At 51.1% G+C, this 21034-nt stretch overlaps 2 protein-coding genes across 14 annotated transcripts; both read left to right on the top strand.

Moving 5' to 3' along the window:
- The first annotated feature begins 314 nt into the window (after positions 1–314).
- MDC1 (mediator of DNA damage checkpoint 1) lies at positions 315–14796 on the top strand. 13 transcript variants are annotated; one of them, XM_061147170.1, is made up of 16 exons: positions 315–966; positions 1129–1274; positions 2772–2913; positions 3872–4252; positions 4338–4404; positions 4767–6196; positions 6988–7053; positions 7222–7314; positions 7797–8594; positions 8702–8745; positions 9241–11280; positions 11365–11484; positions 11605–11787; positions 11998–12123; positions 12217–12327; positions 13275–14796. In XM_061147170.1, the coding sequence occupies exons 2-16, from the start codon at positions 1269–1271 to the stop codon at positions 13440–13442; spliced, it is 5775 nt and encodes a 1924-aa protein (XP_061003153.1). In that variant the 5' UTR covers positions 315–966; positions 1129–1268; the 3' UTR covers positions 13443–14796. The 13 variants fall into 13 exon arrangements, with proteins under 13 accessions (XP_061003153.1, XP_061003154.1, XP_061003156.1 ...); XM_061147171.1 differs by lacking the exon at positions 1129–1274; XM_061147173.1 differs by lacking the exon at positions 1129–1274 and having other exon boundaries at positions 315–962.
- Positions 14797–16800: 2004 nt separating this feature from the next.
- Positions 16801–19945, top strand: NRM (nurim). Its single transcript, XM_061147190.1, has 4 exons — positions 16801–16957; positions 17522–17718; positions 18571–18747; positions 19109–19945. Exons 1-4 carry the CDS (start codon positions 16825–16827, stop codon positions 19388–19390), a joined length of 789 nt encoding a protein of 262 aa, XP_061003173.1. The 5' UTR covers positions 16801–16824; the 3' UTR covers positions 19391–19945.
- Positions 19946–21034: the final 1089 nt, after the last annotated feature.

Consider the following 21034-nt stretch of genomic DNA (forward strand, 5'->3'; position numbering starts at 1 on the left):
ACAATGAAAGTAGTTATGTATTTTGTGGTAGCGAAGAGAGTTCAGAATTTACCATTAAATTGTTTCAATTTGTCTCTAACAATAGTCGTAGGAGCCCAGGCAAGCTAACTTCCGCAGAACTCTTATTTCTGGTCAGAATGAAGTGAGAATACGAATGCAAAAGGTCCTCATAAATTATTCCTGTGAAATTGTCTTGTCTTAGTATGAAATTTAGCAAAATAAAATTTATCATCCTGTAGCCCTTCAAAGACCTCGGTCAGCCTTTAAGATGGTTAACAAAAGAGTTCTCTCCGTTTGCCTAGATATCTTTACTCCAGGAAAATGACCTCAAAGTGTCCATCAGGAAAGGATTCTCAGGGAGGAAATGACATGACTTCTAGATGAGCTAAGTCAAAAGGAAATGAACTTCCATTGTAGTAAGTCCTCAAGCGCCACGCCTACGGGCTATTCTCCAAACTGCAGTCTTCAGCCACGACTGCAGCCCGCAACCCTTATATTTCTCATGAGTCAGCGGACACCATTTCTGGGAGGACCAGAGAAGCCGCTCTGGCCTCACTACATGCTTAGGTCGACGACGGTGGTAAGCCCCTCTATCCGCTGCTGGCATCCAGACTCTGTGGTCGCAACTTGGAAATATACGCGGGAAGTGGGTGGTGAAACCGCAGTGGGTTGTCCCTCTGGAGCTGCCCAATCGAAGTGCGCTATTCAGTGCGCCTTCAGCGGCTTCCGATTACCGCCTCGCCCAACGGATCTGTCTCCCGGGAGAAGCCGCGCCTTTGAGCCGTAAGGGGGCGGGGCGGGGCTCCGGCTGTGCCTCCGCGTTGGTGGATTGCTCCGTCTGCTTGCCACAGGGCTGAGAAAGACAAAGGCTTCAGCCAATCAGCTAATCGGCCCCCTCCCCGCTAAGGCACTGGCACCACCCCTGTCGCAGCCGTTACTGGTGGCGCGCGCGGGGACTCAAAGTAGGTGAGTTCTGGGGGGCCTCGCCCACGACTCCCCGGATGCCATCTTGGTTTTCCCGGAGGGCGGGAGGGGCATGCCTTGGGTAAGACTGGGCGGAGGAGTCTTGGAAATTTGCTTTTCGGATTATAACCCTCATCTTCACTTGACGGCCCTCCCTGAGTTTAGGTATGAAGACACTGGGAGAGGTTGGGCTCGGAGGGAACCCTTGGGATCGAGATCAAAGATGAAGGCCCATTGGATTGGAGCCAAAGGTCATGGCCGCCAGCTGACTTCGCCATCATGAAAACGATGTTAACACTTTCTCCATGGAGGTGTCCCACTTTCCTTACTTGTCAACATTTTCCCTTTAGGGTAGCATCTTTAAAATTTAATTCCCACCCATACTAGTTTGACTTTTCATCTTATTATTTCATCAGGAGAGCAGAGTTAATTTTACGTTTGGCTCATGAATGTATTCGGAATACCTCTAGTGGTACCAGATACACAGTAACTACTGTTGAATGAACATGATGGACCCTTGGGGAAAAGACAGTTCTAACTGGTCCAGTTCTCAAGGGGGATGTGTGAGGCAGAAATGGAATGTAATAGTTACACTATGGTGAGACCTATTAGGAAAATATGAGTCCACCAACCACTGTGAAACACTTAGGATACATGGGGAATAGGGGAAAGTACCAGAACACAGAGAAGACTAAAGGCATGGCTTTGCTGAGAAAGTGACATTTGAGCTAAAAGGATGGATAGGAGTTGGATCAGAACACTAGGGACAACGTCCTAAGGAGCTGGCTAAGGCCTGCAAATGTGACAACAGGGACAGTGTGTTCAGAGATTAGGGAGAAGTTCCATGTTGTAGAACCACAGGATTGGATGGGGTGGGGGTGGGACACACATTTCAGGAGATGAGGTTCTGATCGTTGAGGGTCTTGCTAAGGAGTTTAGATTTATATTATCCCATGGGTGTGGAAAACCATCAAAGAATATTAAACAGGAAGAGACATTATCTGAGTGAAAGTCACTCAGTCTTGTCTGACTACAGTCTCTGGAATTCTCCAGTCTACAATACTGGAGTGTGTAGCCTTTCTCTTCTCCAAAGGATCTTCCCAACCCAGGGGTTGAACCCAGGTCTCCTGCATTGTAGGCAGATTCTTTACCAGCTGAGCCACAAAGGAAACCCATTATCTGAGTGATCTTGGACAAATCTGTTAATCCATCCCTATTGCAGTTTCTTTATCTCAGAAATAGAAAGTAAAATAAGGAATTTTCTGGCAGTCCAGTAGTTAGGACTCAGTGCTTCCACTGCAGTTCCACTTCCACATGTGGGACTCAGATCCCACATGCTGTGTGGCCTTAGTTGGGGCATGTGGGATCTAGTTCTCTGACCAGGCGTTGAACCCTGACCCTCTGCATTGGGAGCACAGAGTCTTAGCCACTGGACCACCAGAGAAGTCTCACAACTCAGTTTTTGTTTGTTCTTGTTTTGTTTTGTTTTTTTGGCCATGCAGATTCTTAGTTCCCTGATTAGGGATGGAACCTGCACCCCCCAGCAGTGGAAGTACAGAGTCTTAACCACTGGACAACCAGGGAAGACCCTTATATTTCTGTACTTGGAACTCTGTAACATTTCTTTCTTATTCTGTGTCCTGGTCAAAGATATTTCTTAAATGCTTCAGAAGAATAACAACAGAATGATTGGCAGAAAGAGAAGCATCAGCCTCCATAGCTATCCAGGAGACTGCAGTTACCAGTCTCCTCCCTGAGACTGTGTGTGTGAGCTACTGAAGGAAGGGATAATGTGTTTTTTTCCCCAGATCATGGAAGACACCCAGGTTTTAAACTGGGAAGTTGAAGAAGAGGAGCAGGTTGAAGAGAGCCCCACTGAATCTGTGGGGTATAGCTTGGAGCCCCTAGGGCAGCTGCATATCTTCAGTAGTTCCTATGGACCGGAAAAAGGTCAGGAGTAATTTCTTGCTAAAGTACTGGTATCGGCCTCTTATTTCTTTTCTTTTTTTTTTTCTTTATTTTTTATTTATTTATTTTTTTCGGCCTCTTATTTCTGTGGGGAGGTAATGGGATGGTTGCAAGCTTAGATATGCATCTGTGAGATCTAAAAAAAATGTCTTACTGGGGATAGAAAAGCGGGGGTGATTATCTGATTGCTCCAGGCAAGGGACCTGGACTCCATGGGGGTGATTTTACTTTGGTAGAAGATGAAGGAGTTCAGATAAAAATCCAGTGAGGTCTGGAAATGGAAAGTGGTGATGTTTTGCACAACAGTGTGAATGTACTTGATGTCACTGTGCTATACATTTAAAAATTGGCTGAATGGTAAATTTATGTATGCTGTGCTGTGCTTAGTCACTCAGTCGTGTTTGACTCTTTGTGACCCCATAGACTGTAGCCCACCAGACTCTTGTCCATGGAATTCTCCAGGCAAGAATACTGGAGTGGGTTGCCATGCCCTCCTCCAGGGGATCGTCCCAACCCAGGAATCGAACCCAGGTCTCCCACATTGCAGGCGGATTCTTTCTAGTCTGAGCCACCGGGCAAGCCCAAGAATACTGGATTGGGTAATCTATCCCTTCTCCAGGGGAGCTTCCTGGCCCAGGGATCAAACCAGCATCTCTTGCATTGCAGGCAGATTCTTTACCAGTTGAGCTACCCGGGAAGCCCAAATTTTATGTATATTTTACCGCTATAGAAACAGTCCAGTGTAGATAGAGGGAATGTTGACTATGAATAATGCATTGCATATATTCTTTATTAGCTAGCTATTCTAGGGCCTTTTATTCTTCTAATGCATGGGGGGGGGGGTACCTTGAGTGAGTCGTGGGGAACTTAACAGAAATGTTTTTCTTATTAGCAAGTTAGGACTATGGCTTTGGAACTCACCTACCTCTCTAATTCTTAGACTTCCCACTCTACCTCGGGAAGAACATGATAGGCCGAATGCCTGATTGCTCTGTGGCCCTGCCCTTTTCATCCATCTCCAAACAACATGCAGTGATTGAAATCTCTGCCTGGGACAAGGCGCCTGTTCTCCGGGATTGTGGGAGCCTCAATGGCACTCAAATCCTGCGGCCTCCTAAGGTCCTGGGCCCTGGGGTGAGTCATCGTTTGCGGGACCGGGAGTTGATTCTCTTTGCTGACTTGCCCTGCCAGTACCATCGCTTGGATGTCCCCCGGCCTTTTGTCTCCCGGGGCCCTCTAACTGTAGAGGAGACACCCAGGGTACAGGGAGGAACTCAAACCCCCAGGCTTCTGTTGGCTGAGGACTCAGAGGAAGAAGCAGGTAAGTTTGTGTATCAGGAGGGTGGGTGAAGAGACAGGGATGGTGAGTGTAAAACTTTCCACTTACTCCTTTCTACTCATGACAGATTCCCTTTTGCACAAGTGTGTGGTGAAAGGACCAAGGACCTCTTTGGCAACAGTCGTTCCAGAGAGGTGAGTGTCAAAGGGCCAGGCATCTGAGTCTTCAAATAGATGAGGAATCAGGGACTAGAGGAGCCGTCTCTGGGAGAGCTAATTACCATCAAAGTCTGGGCTGGGTGTAAAGTAATTAGCCTCCAACTAATAAAAATAAATGGAAAAAAAAAAAAAAAGTCTGGGCTGGGGAACCACACATACTTCTTCACTCAACTGAATTTTTACTGAGCATCTCTCATGTGCCAACTAGAAAACTAATTGCTGGAGACAGAACAGCAAGTACTACCTTGTGTCTGCTCTCAAGGATTTCCTACTTGGGTGGAATATCCCTTCTGGGGGGATCGATTCTATAGGTTTCTTCTCTTCTCTTCCCTTCACAGTGATGAAGAAGGGCCTTCCCCTGCCCCAGATGGGCCCGGGCCACCTTCTGCCTTCAACTTGAACAGCGACACAGATGAGGAAGAAAGTCAGGAATCAGGAGCAGGAGATGCCTCTTCAGCTGCCAGAAGAGGTACCACTGCAGAGACAGAACAGCCTGAACCTGTCACAGCCGAAGTCCAGATTGAGAAGGATCAGTGTTCCGTGAAGGAGAGGAACAGGGACACAGAAATCAAGAGGGATGTGAGGACTGGGGTTGTTCCAATTGGAGTGATTCTGGAGAGGAGCCAGCCTTCTGGGGAGGGCAGTGACACAGATCTAAGTGATGAGAGTGGGCCTCCAAGAAGGCTTGCTGGGGTCCATCCGAAAAGGGCCTGTAACTTCATAGACAGTGATACCGATGGGGAGGATGAGGGGATCCCTGCTACCCCAGCAGTGGTTCCCATAAAGGAGAGGCAGACCTTCCACGAAGCTGGTACACAGAGCCCCCAGGCACCTGGTGTGGCACGTCGGCAGGAGAGCCCAGCTGATGGTGATACAGATATAGAGGAGGGGGAGGCCCCCCCGGACAGAAGCCAAGCCTCCATGGTGATCGACAGCAATACAGACGATGAGGAGGAAGTCTCGGCAGCACTGACATTGGCACGTCTAAAAGAGAGCCAGGCTGGTAAGTGGAACCGAGATCCAGATGCAGAAGAGGACAGGGCTCAACCAGTGGCCCTTCTGGAGCGAAGCCAGGCCTCTGCTGGGGGAGACAGTGACACAGATGTGGAGGAAGAGGGGCTCCCAGTGGAAAGGAGGGGAATGGTTCCCAAGGGTCACATGGACAGGGAATATTCAAAAAAGAGCCAGCATCCTCCCAGGGACAGTGATACAGAGGAGAAGGAAGATGAGAGCTCACCGGGGGTCTACCTGGAGAGAAGCCAGGCCTCTGCACAAGTGGAGGACGAGGTCTCACTGGGGCCAGCTGTTGCACTTCCGGAGAAGCGTCAGGTACGAGGCACAGTGTGGACACATCACACCGATGCAGAGGCAGAAGGGGGCCCGGCACAGCTGCCTGTGCTGCAAAGTCTAGAGGAAGCCCAGCCTCCTCTAGCTGGGGGCTGTGAACCAGACGCGGAGAACACATCCTCAGCAGCGGCCAGTGTCAGAAAGAGCCAGCTTCCGGTGGAAAAAGATGCTGGGCCCACGTGGGCCGCAGCCGTTCCTGAACAGGACAGAGCATTTGCCACCGGGACCCAGGGTGGGTCATCCACAGCACCAGGGGAGCAGCACCTTCTCCCGGCCTCAAGGGGAAACCTGGCAGATCTGGTGGTGGACACAGGCACTCCAGGGGAGCCCCCACCGCAGAGAGAGGGGGCCCAGCCCACCACAGGAAGGGAGAGAGAAGCACATGGGAATAGGGCCACAGACTCTGGAGAGAACCTCCATGGTAAGTGCTGGCCTTTCTTCCTCCCTGGAAGCCTGCGATAAAGAATGCTTCTAGCTTCTAGCGTATCTTAGTTCATGTGAGCTGCTGTAACAAAAGACCATAGACTGGGTAGCTTATAAACAACAGAAGTTTATTTTTCACAGTTCTAAAGGCTGGGAAGTCTAAGATCAAGACACCAGCAGATTCAGTATCTGCTGAGGCCCTGCTTTTCTCTTAGAGATAGTTGTCTTCTCATTATGTCTTCATATGGCAAAAGGGCCCAAGGGAGCTCTCTGAAGTCTTTCTCTTATTTTTTCTAAATGACTTTATTTATTTTTGGCTGTGCTGGGTCTTCCTTGCTGTGCTGGCTTTTCTCTAGTTATGTGGAGCCGAGGCTACTCTCTAGTTGTGTACACTGACTTCTCATTGCAGTGGTTTCTCTTGTTGAGTACGGGCTCTAGAGCTCAGGCTCAGTAGTTGTGGCACACAGGCTTAGTTGCTCCAGGGCATGTGGGATCTTCCTGGATCAGGGCTCGAACCTGTGTCTTCTGCATTGGCAGGCAGATTCTTTACCACTGAGCCACAGCTGAGCCTGCACTAATACCATTCATGCAGGCTGTGCCCTCGTGACCTAGTCACCTCCCAGTCACCTCCTAATGCCCTCACACTGGAAATTAGGTTTCAACATAAGAATTTTTGGGGAGACACAGATTCAGTCTATTGCATGGGATTGGGGCTGTGGAGAGAACTGTAGAGAAAGGGAGTTAGGATCAGCTCTGATTTTTTAATTATCCTGCATTCCTCCCCACCAGATTCTGAAGATCTGGACCTACCAGCTACCCAGTGCTTTGTAGACAAAGAGAATCAGAGCCTGGAAGGTGAGGCCATCTGTGTTGTGTGGATACTGGTACAAGCCAGGAGCTGGGAGATTTAGACTGGTGGTCCTTGAAGGATGTGAAGGCTGGCATGGGCAGTGTAGAAGACTGGGAATGGGGCCCTCAGAGTTCTGTGGAGGAGCAGTGCTCAGGCCATGCTTTTTTGTGTAGCAGTCCCCAGCATGGAGGATGAGCCCACCCAGGCCTTCCTATTTCCTCTGCCCCAAGAGCCTGGCCCTTCCTGTTGCAGCTTCCAGGCCACAGGTATGAGAAACTTTCGCCTCTTCTGTGCCCCCAACTTGGCATCCTTATTTCCCTCCTCTGCACGTGTTTTTTATAGTCTTTGACATTTTTTTGCTGATGTTCTTCCATCTCATCAGAAAAGAATGCCACATTAAGTCAGACCCAGAGAGCAACTACTCTAGCAAGTAGTTTATTTTAATTTATGTATTTGGTTGCACGGGGTCTTAGCAGGGGCATACAGGATCTTTAGTTGCAGCACGAGAACTCTTTACTTGCGGCATGTGGGATCTAGTTCCCCGACCAGGGATCAAACCTGGTTCCCCTACATTGGGAGCTCAGAGTCTTAGCCACTGGACCACCAGTGAAATGTTATGACTCTCTTCCTTATTCCCAGCTTTCCTTTAATAACTCACTTAAATTTCTTATGCATGAATTTGTCTTAATCTTTTCTCAAGCTGTTACCTCTTCAACCTACATCCCTCTCTCTCTGACTCTGCTTCCAGGTTCCCTGGATGAGGCATGGGAGGTCTTGGCTACACAGCCATTCTGTCCGAGAGAGTCTGAGGCCTCTGAGACCCAAACCGCTGTCACCCTCCTTGACACCCCTGCATCTTGCCCCCATCCATCTAGGACAGCACAGCAAGAGCAACATCCAGAGAGCCCAGTCCACACAGAGCCATTGGGGATGGAAGGCAGAGGGATGCAGACTCTGGAGAAAGACATGGGTACCCCAAGAGAAACAGCAGAGAGGGTGATCCCTGAGGGAGGGCCTCTGCAGAAGGAAACCAAGAAACTGCCCTCGGAAGGAGAGAGGGAAGATGCAACGGGAGAGGAAGAATTAATCGGGGCAATACAGGACAGAGAACAAAATCAGGTGTTAGCTAGAGATACTCAGAGCCAAGAATCTGACAAAAAAGTGGAAAGCGCAAGTACTGGAAGGGGAATGGAGACTGTGAAGGTAGAGATCGAGACACCCAAGGAAACACAGGAGAGAGAGAGAGAAAAGCAGACCCTTGCAGGGGAAATATTTGAGAGTGAAGCAGGGAAACTGGTAGCAGAGAGAGAGAGTGAGGCAGGTGGGTTAGAAGTCAAGGGACCCCAAGAGCTACTGGACAGAGGCCCACAGAGGGGGGAGACAGAGGCGGGGGGCCAGGACCAGAAAGGCCAAGCCTCTGGTCCTCCACCAGAGCCTGGAGCAGGGGCAGGAGACCTTCAGGGACTTGCCTCAGACCTAGTAGCTTCTGGGAGCCAGGCAGGTGGAGGAAGGGGAGCCCCGGGGAGCCCCAGGAGGCAGCAGAGAGGTAAGTGAAGGTAGAAGGGAGCCCAAAGTGGTCCACATCTCCATGATAATTGATTGTTAGGTGACTGACTGCTTAGACCTCAGCTGCTTGTCTTTCCCTCTGTCCAGGTGACTTGAATTGCGAGATGCCACCTGCTGAGAAGGCTTCCAGGGTGAGAACTGTCTCTACCCCCACCCCACTCCACAGGTCATCTCTACCTCTTCTGCACAGCCCCTTCCCCTGACCTTGCTTTCATCTACTCCTTTCCTTTCCTTTTCTTCTTTCTTTTCTTCCATTTTCACTGCTCCTTAGTTAGCTTTTGTCTGTTTACCTTGACACCTGTTGTTTTCCATATCTATTTCCCAAGTTCTGTCTTCCTCTACCCGTCTCAGAACGTTCCTTTTTTCATGTCCCTTCCCTCCCTGCTTTCTCCCAACCATCCTCTTTATTACTGTTGTCTATATATGGCCTTTTGGGGCGAAGTCTTTGGGAAAGAGGAAATTCCAGTTCTAATGGAACTAATAAAATTCTAGTTCTAATTCCAGTCTAATGGAACAGACAGAAAGAGAAGTGCCATGAGCACACTGTCTAAATAAGTATTGAGAACAATATCCAAGTCCTGTCTCCCTTCTCTCTGCCTCTTCCTCACTGGCTTCTTTCTCCCCAGGGTGATCAGGAATCCCCAAAAGCTTGTCTGCCTCCTGCAGCGCCTGAAGCCTCAGCCCCACTCCCAAACTCCGTCATCTCTCAGATCCAAAAACATCCCGCACCTCAGTCCCTCCTTTTTCCCTCTCCAGCTCCTTTAGAACTGCCCATTCCCAGGACCAGACAAAATGAGAGTCAGGAAGCTCCAGAGACTCCCTTCTCCTCAGAGCTGAACTCTGTCCACCCAGAACCCAAAGTCAGGCCCCAGGGGTCCTCTCCAGTTTCTTCTCTACCCCTTGAGCCTCACCCTACCACCCCCACAGGCCAGCCTATTGCCCTTGAACCCACCTCTGGGGTCTCTCAGAGCAGGACACATAGTTCCTTTGATGTAACTGCCTCATCAGTTGTCCCCACAGCCCTTGCACTGCAGCCATCCACCTCCACAGACCAGCCTGTCACCCCTAAGCCCACACTTCGGGCCCCTCGGGGCAGGGCACATAGGTCTTCTGTCAAAACCCCTGAACCCAGTGTCCCCACAGACCAGCCTGTTGCCCCTGAGCTCACAGCTAAGGCCACTCGGGGCAGGGCACAGAGGTCTTCTGTCAAGACTCCCAAACCAGATAACCCCACAACACCCCAGCCCCAGCCTTCCACTTCCACAGACCGGCCTGTCACCCCCAAACCCACATCTCGGGGCAGGACACCTAGGTCTTCTGCCAAGACTCCTGAACCAGTTGTCCCCACAGCCTCTGAACTCCAGCCTGCTGCCCCTAAAGACCAACCTGTTGCTCCTGAGCTCACATCTAGAGCCACTCGGGGCAGGACACAGAGGTCTTCTATTAAGACTTCCAAACCGGATACATCCACAACCCCTGAGCCCCAGCCTTCCACTTCCACAGACCAGCCTGTCACCCCCAAACCCACATCTCGGGCCCCTCGGGGCAGGACACCTAAGTCTTCTGCCAAGACTCCTGAACCAGTTGTTTCCACAGCCTCTGAGCTCCAGCCTGCTGCCCTCACAGACCAGCCTGTCACTCCTGAGCTCACATCTAGGGCTACTCGGGGCAGGACACAGAGGTCCTCTGTCAAAACCCCTGATCCAGTTACCACCACCACACCTGAGCTCCAGCCTTCCACCTCCACAGACCAGCTTGTTACTCCCAAACCCACATCTCGGGCCCCTCGAGGCAGGACACGTAAGTCGTCTGCCAAGACTCCCAAACCAGTTGTTCCCACAGCTTCTGAGCTCCAGCCTTCTGCCCCTGCAGACCAGCCTGTTGGTCCTTGGACCACTCAGTGTAGAAGACATAGGTCTTCTGTCAAGACCCCGGAACCAGTTGTCCCCACAGTCCCTGAGCCTCATTCTTCCACTTCTAAAGACCAGTCTGTCGCTCTTGAACCCACATCTCAGGCCACTCAGAGCCAAACACATAGGTCCTCTGTCAAGACATCCCAGCCAACTGAACCCACAGCCCCTGACCTCAAACCTTCCTCCCCCACAGACGAGCCTGTCACTCCCAAGGTCATAGCTCAGGGTGGTCCAAGCAGGACACGAAGGTCTTCTACAGCAAGTGCTGTGCTGGTTCCTACTACCCCTGAATTCCAGTCTCCAGTCCCCTCAGAACAGCCTCTTCCCCCTGACCCCATCCCTGAAGTCAACTGCAGCAGGAGGCCGAGGGCCACTAGGAAACAAGGGTCTCCCACAGCTCATGTTCATGAGCCCTGCACCACACCCCCTGAACCTAGCTCCCGCTCCTCAAGGAACCAAAGACGAGGGGCAGTGAAAGCAGCCAAGCCCCTTAGCACCATTCCTGAGCCTGCCTTCGCCCAGCTTCCCGAGGCACCGCCTCACACTCCCCAGATGCCAGAGGAGGAGGCAGCAGATGGCTCAGGCTTCACCCCAGAGCCCCAGCCTAAGGCCTCTCAAAACCGCAAGAGGCCTTCAGCTACTGCACATTCACCTCCACTTCAAAAACGGCTCCAGAGAGGGAAAGTCCCTCAGAAGGCAGCATCCCTTAAGGAAGAAGAAGAAAATCCAGCAGCGAGGCCGAGGAAGGAAGAGGTGAGGAGAGGGCTTGGGGCCACGAAGTTATGAAGGGGCCTGGGGGCTTGGAAACTTCCACCAAGTTCTCTCTCAATCCCCCAGGGTGTAGTGATTCCAGGTCCAGGCAAGAGAAAGAGAGAGCAGACAGAGGAGGAGTCCCAGGGAAGACTGAGCCGCAGCCTGCGACGGACCAAACCTATCCAGGAGTCCACGGCCCCCAAAGTAGGAGAGAAGGGCCATGGGGCCTCATGGGAGATGGAGATGTGGGAGGACGGACGGAGACCCAGGGGATTTGGGGCAGGGGTGGTTGCTGTGCCCAGCTCAGGCTAAGCCCCTTCACAGGTGCTCTTCACGGGCGTGGTGGATGCTCGCGGAGAGAGGACGGTGCTGGCCCTAGGGGGCAGTCTGGCTAGCTCAGTGGCTGAGGCTTCTCACCTGGTGACTGATCGGATCCGCCGGACGGTCAAGTTCCTGTGTGCCCTGGGCCGGGGCATCCCCATCCTCTCCCTGGCCTGGCTGCATGAGGTGAGAAGCCAGGAGATGGTGAGAGACCCACAGACAGTGACAGGAGAAGGCTGCTCAGGTGGGGCTCCAAGAAGTGGTGGGAGGAGCGGGATACAGGAAGATGAGGTTAGTGAAGCAGAAGGCTTCATTCCGAGAGCTCCCTACTGTAAACTAGACCGAAGAGCTGGGTGAAGGACGGCTGAGTGTGGTGCTGACTGTTACCGTCCTTAGTCCCGCAAGGCAGGCTGCTTCTTGCCCCCGGACGAATATTTGGTGACTGATCCTGAGCAGGAGAAGAACTTCGGCTTCAGCCTTCGGGAGGCCCTGAGCCGAGCTCGGGAGCGAAGGCTCCTGGAGGTGAGGCTGTCTTCTGACCCACGGGTCAGCCATTTCCCAGCCGTCCACAGCCTCTCAGTGCACCTACTGTCTCCACTGTTTCCTCCCTCCTAGGGCTATGAGATTCATGTGACCCCCGGAGTCCAGCCACCGCCACCTCAGATGGGAGAAATCATCACCTGCTGTGGGGGCACCATCCTAGCCAGCATGCCCCGGTCCTACAAGGTAGGGGTGTTGTGCTGAGGGTCTGGAGAGGTGGCTGGGATGGGTTCAGGTGAGAGGAGATGGAGGTACAGCTGGCAGCACGGAGCAGTGAGAGGCTGGGGAAGTCCTGTGGTACAGAAACCGGTGGAGAAGAGGGAAGAGGTCTGCTGATACCAAATGGACTTATTTTTTTTTATATTCAGTCTTTTCAAATGTACACAAAGGGAACAATGCAGCAAACCTCCGTATACCAATCACTCAGATTCAACAGACTCATTTAGATGTTGCTGCATTTGCTCTGTCATTCCCTTTTTTCTTTTTCTTTCATTTTGTTCACTGAGGTTGTTAAGGGAATCTGTAAACATCATTATTATTTTTTCCTACATACTTAAAATACACATTTGTAAGAAATATGCACATTTCTGGTATAATCACATGTCACTATTGGTCAATAACAAAATCGACAATTGTTTCCTGTCCCTTTGTCATGGTCCATTAATTAGATTTCTCCAGTCATCTGAAAGTGTCTTTTTGCAGTTCAAATAAGGATTCAAGCAAAGTCCATGTATTGCCACAATTGCTGTATCTCTTAATTCACTTTTAGTCTAGAGCATCCACCCCAACCCACCCAGCCTTTTTTCTGCCACCGACTTCCGGCAGAAACTAGGTCAGTTTTCCTTTAGAATGTCCCACAGTCTGGATTTTCCTGTTTGCTCTCTTGTTATATCATTTACCTTGTTTTTCTATCTTCTGTATTTCCTGTAAATCATAGTTCATTTTAAAAGCTGAACAAATTCAGGTTCAACTTTCTGGCAAGAGTTCTGCATAGACAGTGTGTGTGTGCCATGTGACTTCCTGTCAGGAGATACTGTTTTAGTGATGCTCAAAGCGATCAATGAGTCCTGAACCTATTTCTTGGATTCTTTTTCACCCCCGACTTTCTCTTTTCGCTCTTTGTCTTTCTCCAGCCTCAGAGGGTCGTGATCACATGTTCCCAGGACTTCCCTCGATGTGCCATTCCATATCGGGTTGGGCTGCCCATCCTCTCACCCGAGTTCCTGCTGACGGGAGTACTCAAGCAGGAAGTCAAGCCAGAGGCCTTTGCCTTCTCCACTGTGGAAATGTCATCCACCTGAAAACCCCACCCTGGTACCCTTTTCCCTCCCAGACCAATACAGAAAATGTTAGAAATATTCAGAAGAAAGAACTTAGGGCTTTTAGAAAAGATTGGGGTGTCTGATCTGATTTGTCTTGGAACATGGGTGGGGCCAAAACAGGCCTTTTGGTAAACAAAGATAGGGAGATTGGGAGCCATGGATTTTCTTAAATGGCCATTTAAAGTTGGCCAATCCCAGGCTCAGATATCTTAAGTTGCTGCTCATATTTAGCTGGACTGATATACCTGTTGCTTTGTGGCACACACAGTGTCCTGCCTCCTGTTTGGAAGCCATTTATTTCTCCTCGTCTTTTCTTTCTGGGATTCTTACTCATCCTTCACAAGATAGTGAAAACAATTTTAGCATCAGGAACTTGAAAAGATGCTTGGAGTGAGTAAGTTTGAGGGTGGAGTTATGGAACACTCCTCCATAAAAATATTTTCCTTTCTCCTTACCCCATTTTGTTAGAAGCATCCTTTAGCTTTGACGTTGAGCTAATCTCTGCAATTTTTTTTTTTTTTTTTTTTTGGCTTGCTTTTCTAGTATTTATAAATTTAGAGCCTAGACTTAATGTCTGTGATAAATAAATATTCACTCTGTGCCTTATGGTGTAGTGCAGTTTTATTTTGTAAGTCTTAAAAGTTGGTTTATAAGGATTTGGGGAAATTAGAACCCATATACATTGCTCATGGGAATGTAAAATGATTGATTCACTGTGGTAAGCAGTTTGACAGTTTCTCAAAAGTTAAATATAGAATTACCATATGATCCAGCAATTCTCCTCATAGATATACAGCTAAAAGAATTAAAACAGATGTTCAAATACTTCTGCACAAATGTTCATATAAACACTTTAGCAAGAGCCGAAAGATGAAAGCAAAAATGTTCATCAGCAGATGAATGGATAAACAAATTGTGGCATATCCATACAATGGAGTATTATATTCAGTCATAAAAGGGGATGAGGTACTAATTGTGCTACAGTATTTTGAGGATGAACCTCAAAAGCATTATGCTAAGTGAAAGAAGTCAGACACAAAAAGTCACATTGTATGATTCCACCTGTTGGAAATACGCAGAATAGGTAAGTCCATAGAGACAATAGGCAGTGCTTGTCAAGGGCTGGCAGGGAGAGAAGATGGGGAGTGATTGCTTAACAGATTCAGGGTTTTATTTTGGGGTGAAGAGAAAATGCTTTGGAACTAGATAGAGGTGGTGGTTGCATAGATTATGAATGTACTAAATGCCACTGGACTGTTCTGTTTAAGATGGTTAAATTTTATGTTATGTGAATTTTACTTCAATTAAAAAAAATACTGATTGGTTTTGTGCACTTTTCCGCAGGTTAAGTTATACTTAAGTTTGGAAAACTTTCGTGTAGTAGAAACAGCACTAGCTTTGCCAAACACTGTGCTAGCTTTTAAACATACTCAATCTTGCAACTTCCCTGGTGGTCCAATGGTTAAGACCCTGTGTTCTCAATGCAGGGGGCATGGGTTCGATCCCTGGTCAGGGAACTAAGATCCCACATGCTGCTGGCCAAATAAAAACTAAATTTAAAAAATTAAATAAACATATGCAACCTCACAATATATATTAAGCACAGCCATTGTGGCTGTGGCCCACAGTAGGGGGTAGATAAATATTAGTCCCCTTGCCCTACCCAAAGGCTTGTACTGTCTGACACTGTTTGAGTCCTTGAGGTTCTGGATTTCTTACAGCATCTGCTGCCACTATAGCCCCACTTACCACTCATGTGCATATCCGCTTATGACTGGTAACATTTAAGTGCCCCAATTCAAATTTCTAGAGAAGAGATCGTTTCTTACACTGCCAATGGATCCTACAGCTCATACATAGTACATCGTATAATGTCAGTCCATCAGGATCCTAACAGAAAATGATGGCACAGTCAAATTAGGATAATTTGGAGAGAGTTTAATGAAGTGAACTTTAGGAGGCAGAGTGTAGAGCAATCACAAAGAATATTGCAGCATCCCAGTACCTACAGCTCTGTGGTGACCACTTGTGAACCCAAAAGGTTTGCAAGGACGGAACAGTTATATAGAGAGACTTCCCTCTAAAGCTGTGATGTTCTTTGATGAAGTACATTCAGGACAGCTTCCTGAGGCAGAAAGCAGGATGGAGAGTGAATCAGGAGGGAAACCTGCTGTCTGGTAGCACAGTTCACAATAGCTTTGATTTAGAGGAGAATGGGAGTACTGAGTCTCTGGGAGGGGGAAGGAATGTAGAGCCTGTGGCATGCTGTTTGGCAATTTTGTCATCCCTGAGCCCACAGGACTAGCAGTTCCTTATCTTAGGAAATTTTCTTTATCTCTTTAGGCCTATGTTTCCTCTATCATCTGAAAGAATTAGCTTAATTACCGCTAAGGTCTTTACTAGCTTATGACTAGGTCCCTAGCTACATGATATTCAGTGGAGAAAAACCTTGCTTTTACTTTGATTTTTAGATGTGAATGTTCGTCTGTAGGTATTACAAATAGATCTGTAGGAAAACACTTTGGACAAAAGATCTTAGTGCTTTCTGACTAGTAAGTGGAGTTAAACTAATGTGGTTGCAGACTAAAGTCATTGGTAGTTAATTATCACAAGTTTGAATAAAATAAACCTGCTACAAAATTTACAACTATAACAAAGTTTTCTATCAAATATTTTAACATTGTTACGCTCATGGTTACGAAACAGTCACCTTTGTCATTATTAGAACCTGTCTTTCAGTGTTACAGACAAGTTCTCTGCCCTTGGCAAGTAGAAAGGCAACTTTATAATACATTACAGAATAAGCATTAATTTGTGGTAAAATAGTCACTCTTTTTTCACCTAACAAGCTGCAATGGGTGATTCAGAGCTTTGGGTTCTCAGCCTAGGTCAACAGTCTTCCGTTCTCTCACCGCTCATTACTAAAGTGTTAACTGAGGCTTTGTAACCTCTGACTCTGGCTGTGTTCAAGTCAAAGCTGTTAAAGGAAAGGGGGTTGGTTCATAATGCTATTTCTGCAAGAACCCTGCAAGAGAGAAGTAGTCTTCATTTTAGATGCGAAAACTAACCCAGCTGCGATTCAGCCCACGTGAATGACTGCACAACCTCTGCCCTTTTCATCCCTCGGGATTCTAACATTCCCTTCTGTGACGTGGAGATCGCGCGCTGGGGAAAGGAACCCAGGGGACCTGCTCGGCTGCTGGGTGTGAGCAAGCCGCGCGCTTCGGCCGGAAACCCGCGCAGGCGCGCGGGAGCCCCGCCCGCCCTGGGCAGGGTCCCAGGCGGGAGGCGGGGCCGGGGCGGAGCCTGCGGCCGCGGGAATCCCAAACCCGCCCCTTTCCCCACCCCTCCACTTCTCGCCATGGCCCCTGCACTGCTCCTGGTCCCTGCTGCCCTCGCCTCTTTCATCCTGGCCTTTGGCACTGGAGTGGAGTTCGTACGCTTTACCTCCCTTCGGCCACTTCTTGGAAGAATCTCGGAGTCTGGCGGTCCGGGTGAGCGGGAGGGACGGAGGATGAGCTCTAGGGTAGGGAGGTGGAGCCGGAGCAGAGGGAGCGTGGGGCGGGGCTTGGAGACAAATGACAGGGGAAGTCCTGGAGAGGGAACTAGAGCCTTGAAAGCCGCCGAGACGGGGCCGGCCGAGGAGACCGGAGGGCTAAATTAGGAGCTCTGGGATTAGCGGTTTGGAGAGGCGGGAGAGTGAGGACTGAGGGGAGGGAAAGGGCAATGAACAGAGTATTCTCAGGAAAGTGCTTCGTAGAGAGGACTATGGAGGGTGTTACAAAGAGGGAGCATTTGGAGAACCGATACAAGAAGGGCACTCCAGCCATGCCTTTCGTGACTGCCCAACAGGAATGTTCTTCCCCAGCTCTGAAAGAAGCATGGGGAAAAGGGGAGAAACAGGGAATAGTAAAGTGAGGTGGGCAAAGCCTAGAGAGGAAGCAATAAGGCTCTTGAAAGCATTAAGGGACATGGCCTGGGGTCCCCAAAAGGAGATGAAGGTAGAGAGTGTTTCCCAGTCTTCTTGATCTTTTGTACCTTTTTCCAACTCCCACTAGATGCCCGCCAGGGATGGCTGGCTGCCCTGCAGGACCAAAGCATCCTTGTCCCGCTGGTTTGGGATCTGGGGCTCCTGCTACTGTTTGTGGGGCAGCATAGCCTCATGGCAACTGAGACTGTGAAGGCATGGATGTCCCGGTACTTCGGGGTCCTTCAGAGGTCACTGTACGTGGCATGCACTGCCCTGGCCTTACAGGTATGAAGCCCTGGCAGCTGAGTCCTCAAGGGAAAAGGTCTTAGGCTTCGGATAAAGTGTGGGTTCAGGAGGAGAACTGAGGGTGTTCAGGACTAATAATCTCAGCTCCCGTTCCTCCACAGCACACATTCTCCTTTTTATCAAGAAGTATGTACTGCTTGTCATCCCCTGAGCATGATGTGTGCATTCTCACATTTGCAGATTTGTTCATGGTGTCCCACTTGAGAGTGCCTTGTTAATACCTCTTCAGTCTTACCCTTTCTTCAGAAGCACTTCCCTAGATCTCAAGAGACGGAGAAGGCAATGGCACCCCACTCCAGTACTCTTGCCTGGAAAGTCCCATGGATGGAGGAGCCTGGTAGGCTGCAGTCCATAGGGTCACTAAGAGTCAGACACAACTGAGCGACTTCACTTTCACTTTTCACTTTCATGCACTGGAGAAGGAAATGTCAACCCACTCCAGTGTTCTTGCCTGGAGAATCCCAGGGACAGGGGAGCCTGGTGGGCTGCCGTCTATGGGGTCGCACAGAGTTGGACACGATTGAAGTGACTTAGCAGCAGCAGATCTCAAGAGAAAGCGTCCCAGTTAGTACTCACCTGTCTTCTCAGTGGGTGCTTGGCATAGGCTATTTTGTGTGCCTATCTGGTCACTCTCATCCATTCTCTAAGTCCTCAGAGTGGAGACAAGTCATTCTTACATCCTTAGGACCCCACCCAGCACCCTCCACATGGTGAACATGCTCATGATAAAGGTGGGGAGAACAGCCGGCCAGCCTGGGGTGGGGGCAGCCCCTGGGTCTAGGTCTGTCAAGAGTGGGCTGCAGGGAAACCCAGTCCCTTATCCTTCCTCAGCTGGTGATGCGGTACTGGGAGCCCGTGCCCAGGGGTCCTGTGTTGTGGGAGGCTCGGGCTGAGCCATGGGCCACTTGGGTGCCCCTCCTCTGCTTTGTCCTCCACGTCATTTCCTGGCTCCTCATCTTCAGCATCCTTCTCGTCTTTGACTACGCCGAGCTCATGGGCCTGAAACAGGTGAGGCTCTCAGATCCCTACCCAAGACATCTGATCCTTTCTAGAATACCTCTTTCCCCTTCAAGGATGTCCCTCTGCCTTCCATTGTCTTCCACCTGCCTCTTGTTTTTGAGCCCCTCACCTCCTTTTTTTACAAGATACTCTCCCCCCAGCCCTCCCTCAAAGGCTAAGAATCATGGGCTTCTTGGGTCTGGGAAAGTTCATGGGCTAGAGAGGAGGGTCAGGGACCCCCAGTCTCGGAAGGGTGGTTCCTGAGCCTGTTATAGAAGGAGGGTGCCCAGAAGGGGAGGAAAGAGGCAGCTAAGTTGCAACAAGGGCTTGTCTACATTTCTACATTTCTAAGCCATTCTCCCTCTGCTAGGTGTACTACCATGTGCTGGGGCTGGGTGAGCCTCTGGCCCTGAAGTCGCCCCGGGCCCTGAGACTCTTCTCCCACCTGCGCCACCCAGTGTGCGTGGAGCTGCTGACAGTGCTATGGGTGGTACCCACCCTGGGCACTGACCGCCTGCTCCTTGCTCTCCTCCTTACCCTCTACCTGGGCCTGGCTCACGGACTGGACCAGCAAGATCTCCGCTACCTCCGGGCCCAGCTACAAAGAAAACTCCACCTGCTTTCCCGGCCCCAGGATGGGGAGGCCGAGTGAGGGGTTAACCCTGGTTGCAAGCCCTGTACTTCCTCTCCCCCTCCTATCCCAAATTCCCTTAACATCCAGGCCTTGGCTGCTTCAGACCAGAGGCCCAAATCCATGGACTGAAAGAGGCCGCTTGCTTGAGCCTCCACTCCTTGGTTCCAGCTCCATACTGAATTTCAGCCATTGGATTTCAAGGGCCACTTCTCACCAGCCAGGAAGAAGGAGTGGCGGGGAACTTATCTGTCTCCTCTCAGTTCAGGGCATGACCCTCCATTAACAATCTCCTCACCAAGAGAAGGGTCTGGCTTGACCACTCCCTTGGCCCTGTTACTACCCTCTGCGCCTCAGGGATCCTTTTCTCCATGTCTAGCTCCCTCCCAGGAGCTGGACCAAGGCCCACTGTCTGGCCTTTCCAGCTCCCTAGGCCCCCGCCCCTGGGCTCCATCCTCCTGAAAAAGTTGAGGGGATTCTCCCACTCTTAGCTAAGGTGGCTAAGGGCTCCCTGCTCTCCCAAGGAACTTGCGCTACAGGAAAATAAAATTCAGTCTGGTTTTTCTACGTGTAGAATGCAGTCTGTCAGTGTCTCTCAAAGCTGCAGGGTTGGCTCTGGGAAAGACAGGCGAGCTACACTGGAGTCTGGGCATCGGCCGCGCCCTCTGGTGACCGCTGGGCGGCGGCCACTCCCCGCGGACCCAGCCCTCCACCCCCTTCTTGGAGCACCCGGTCCCCCTTCCACCAAATCTCCCAATTTCTTCGCTGCAGACCCGGGTGGGGCACGGGCTGAAACGGAAGACTGGGGCAACGGCTCGGGTAAGGGAGCGAGCTTCCGAAACCGTTGTCTTCCCAGCCCAGCTCCTGCCGCCGCCCCCTCCCCACGGGCCCCGCACGCGCCCCCACGGTAACAAAGGCTGGCCTGGGAAGGCAAAAGCGTGGGGAGGAGCGGCAGGAGATGGGAAGGGCGGGCCCGGCTCCGAGCAGCTGCCGCTTCCTCCCCAAGTCCCTCGAGTCTGAGTCACGGGCCGCCGCCCCGAGTTGGCGAGCTGGGGGTGGGGGTCTGGACACCTGGGTTGTCCAGGGTTACCGGGCGGGAGCCGCGTGAGAGGCCCCGGGGAAGGACCGCGGAGGGCCGGGGATCGCGGCGGGAAAAGAGGAGTCCCGGGGCCGAGGCCCCACGCGGGGGACCGGGGCAACGAGGCTCCGCCCCCGCGTCCGGCTCCGCCCCGCGCCCCCTTCCCTCTCCCCATTGTCCTCAGACAAAGCGGCGGCCGCCCCCCGCCCGGCCCCCGGTCTCAGTCTCCGTCCCTCCCCTTCTCCTCCCTTCCCCCCTCCCGCCCCCCCCCTGCATCCCCGCCCCCACCCCCGGCTCCGGATCTCCCTCGATCCCTCTCTCCTCCTCTTCCTCTCTCCTCCTCTCCGGACGTCAGGCTCCTTCGCACCCCCTCCCCCGGGAGCCCCGCGGCGTGTGAGTTGACCCAGGGGCTTCAGACTTGGGGAGGGGGTGTCCCCTCCCTCCCGTCCCGGGCGCGGACCTCGGGCAGTCTCTCCTCTCTTTGTGCCGAGATTGCCCGTCAGTGCGGTCATAGCCGGGTGGGGACGGCTGGCGAGGTCGGGGTTCCATGAGCGCCAAGACCCCGGCGCGAGACTGGCCGGCTCCGG

Source organism: Dama dama, chromosome 7, assembly GCF_033118175.1.
Source record: "Dama dama isolate Ldn47 chromosome 7, ASM3311817v1, whole genome shotgun sequence".
NCBI classification, from domain to species: Eukaryota; Metazoa; Chordata; class Mammalia; order Artiodactyla; family Cervidae; genus Dama; species Dama dama.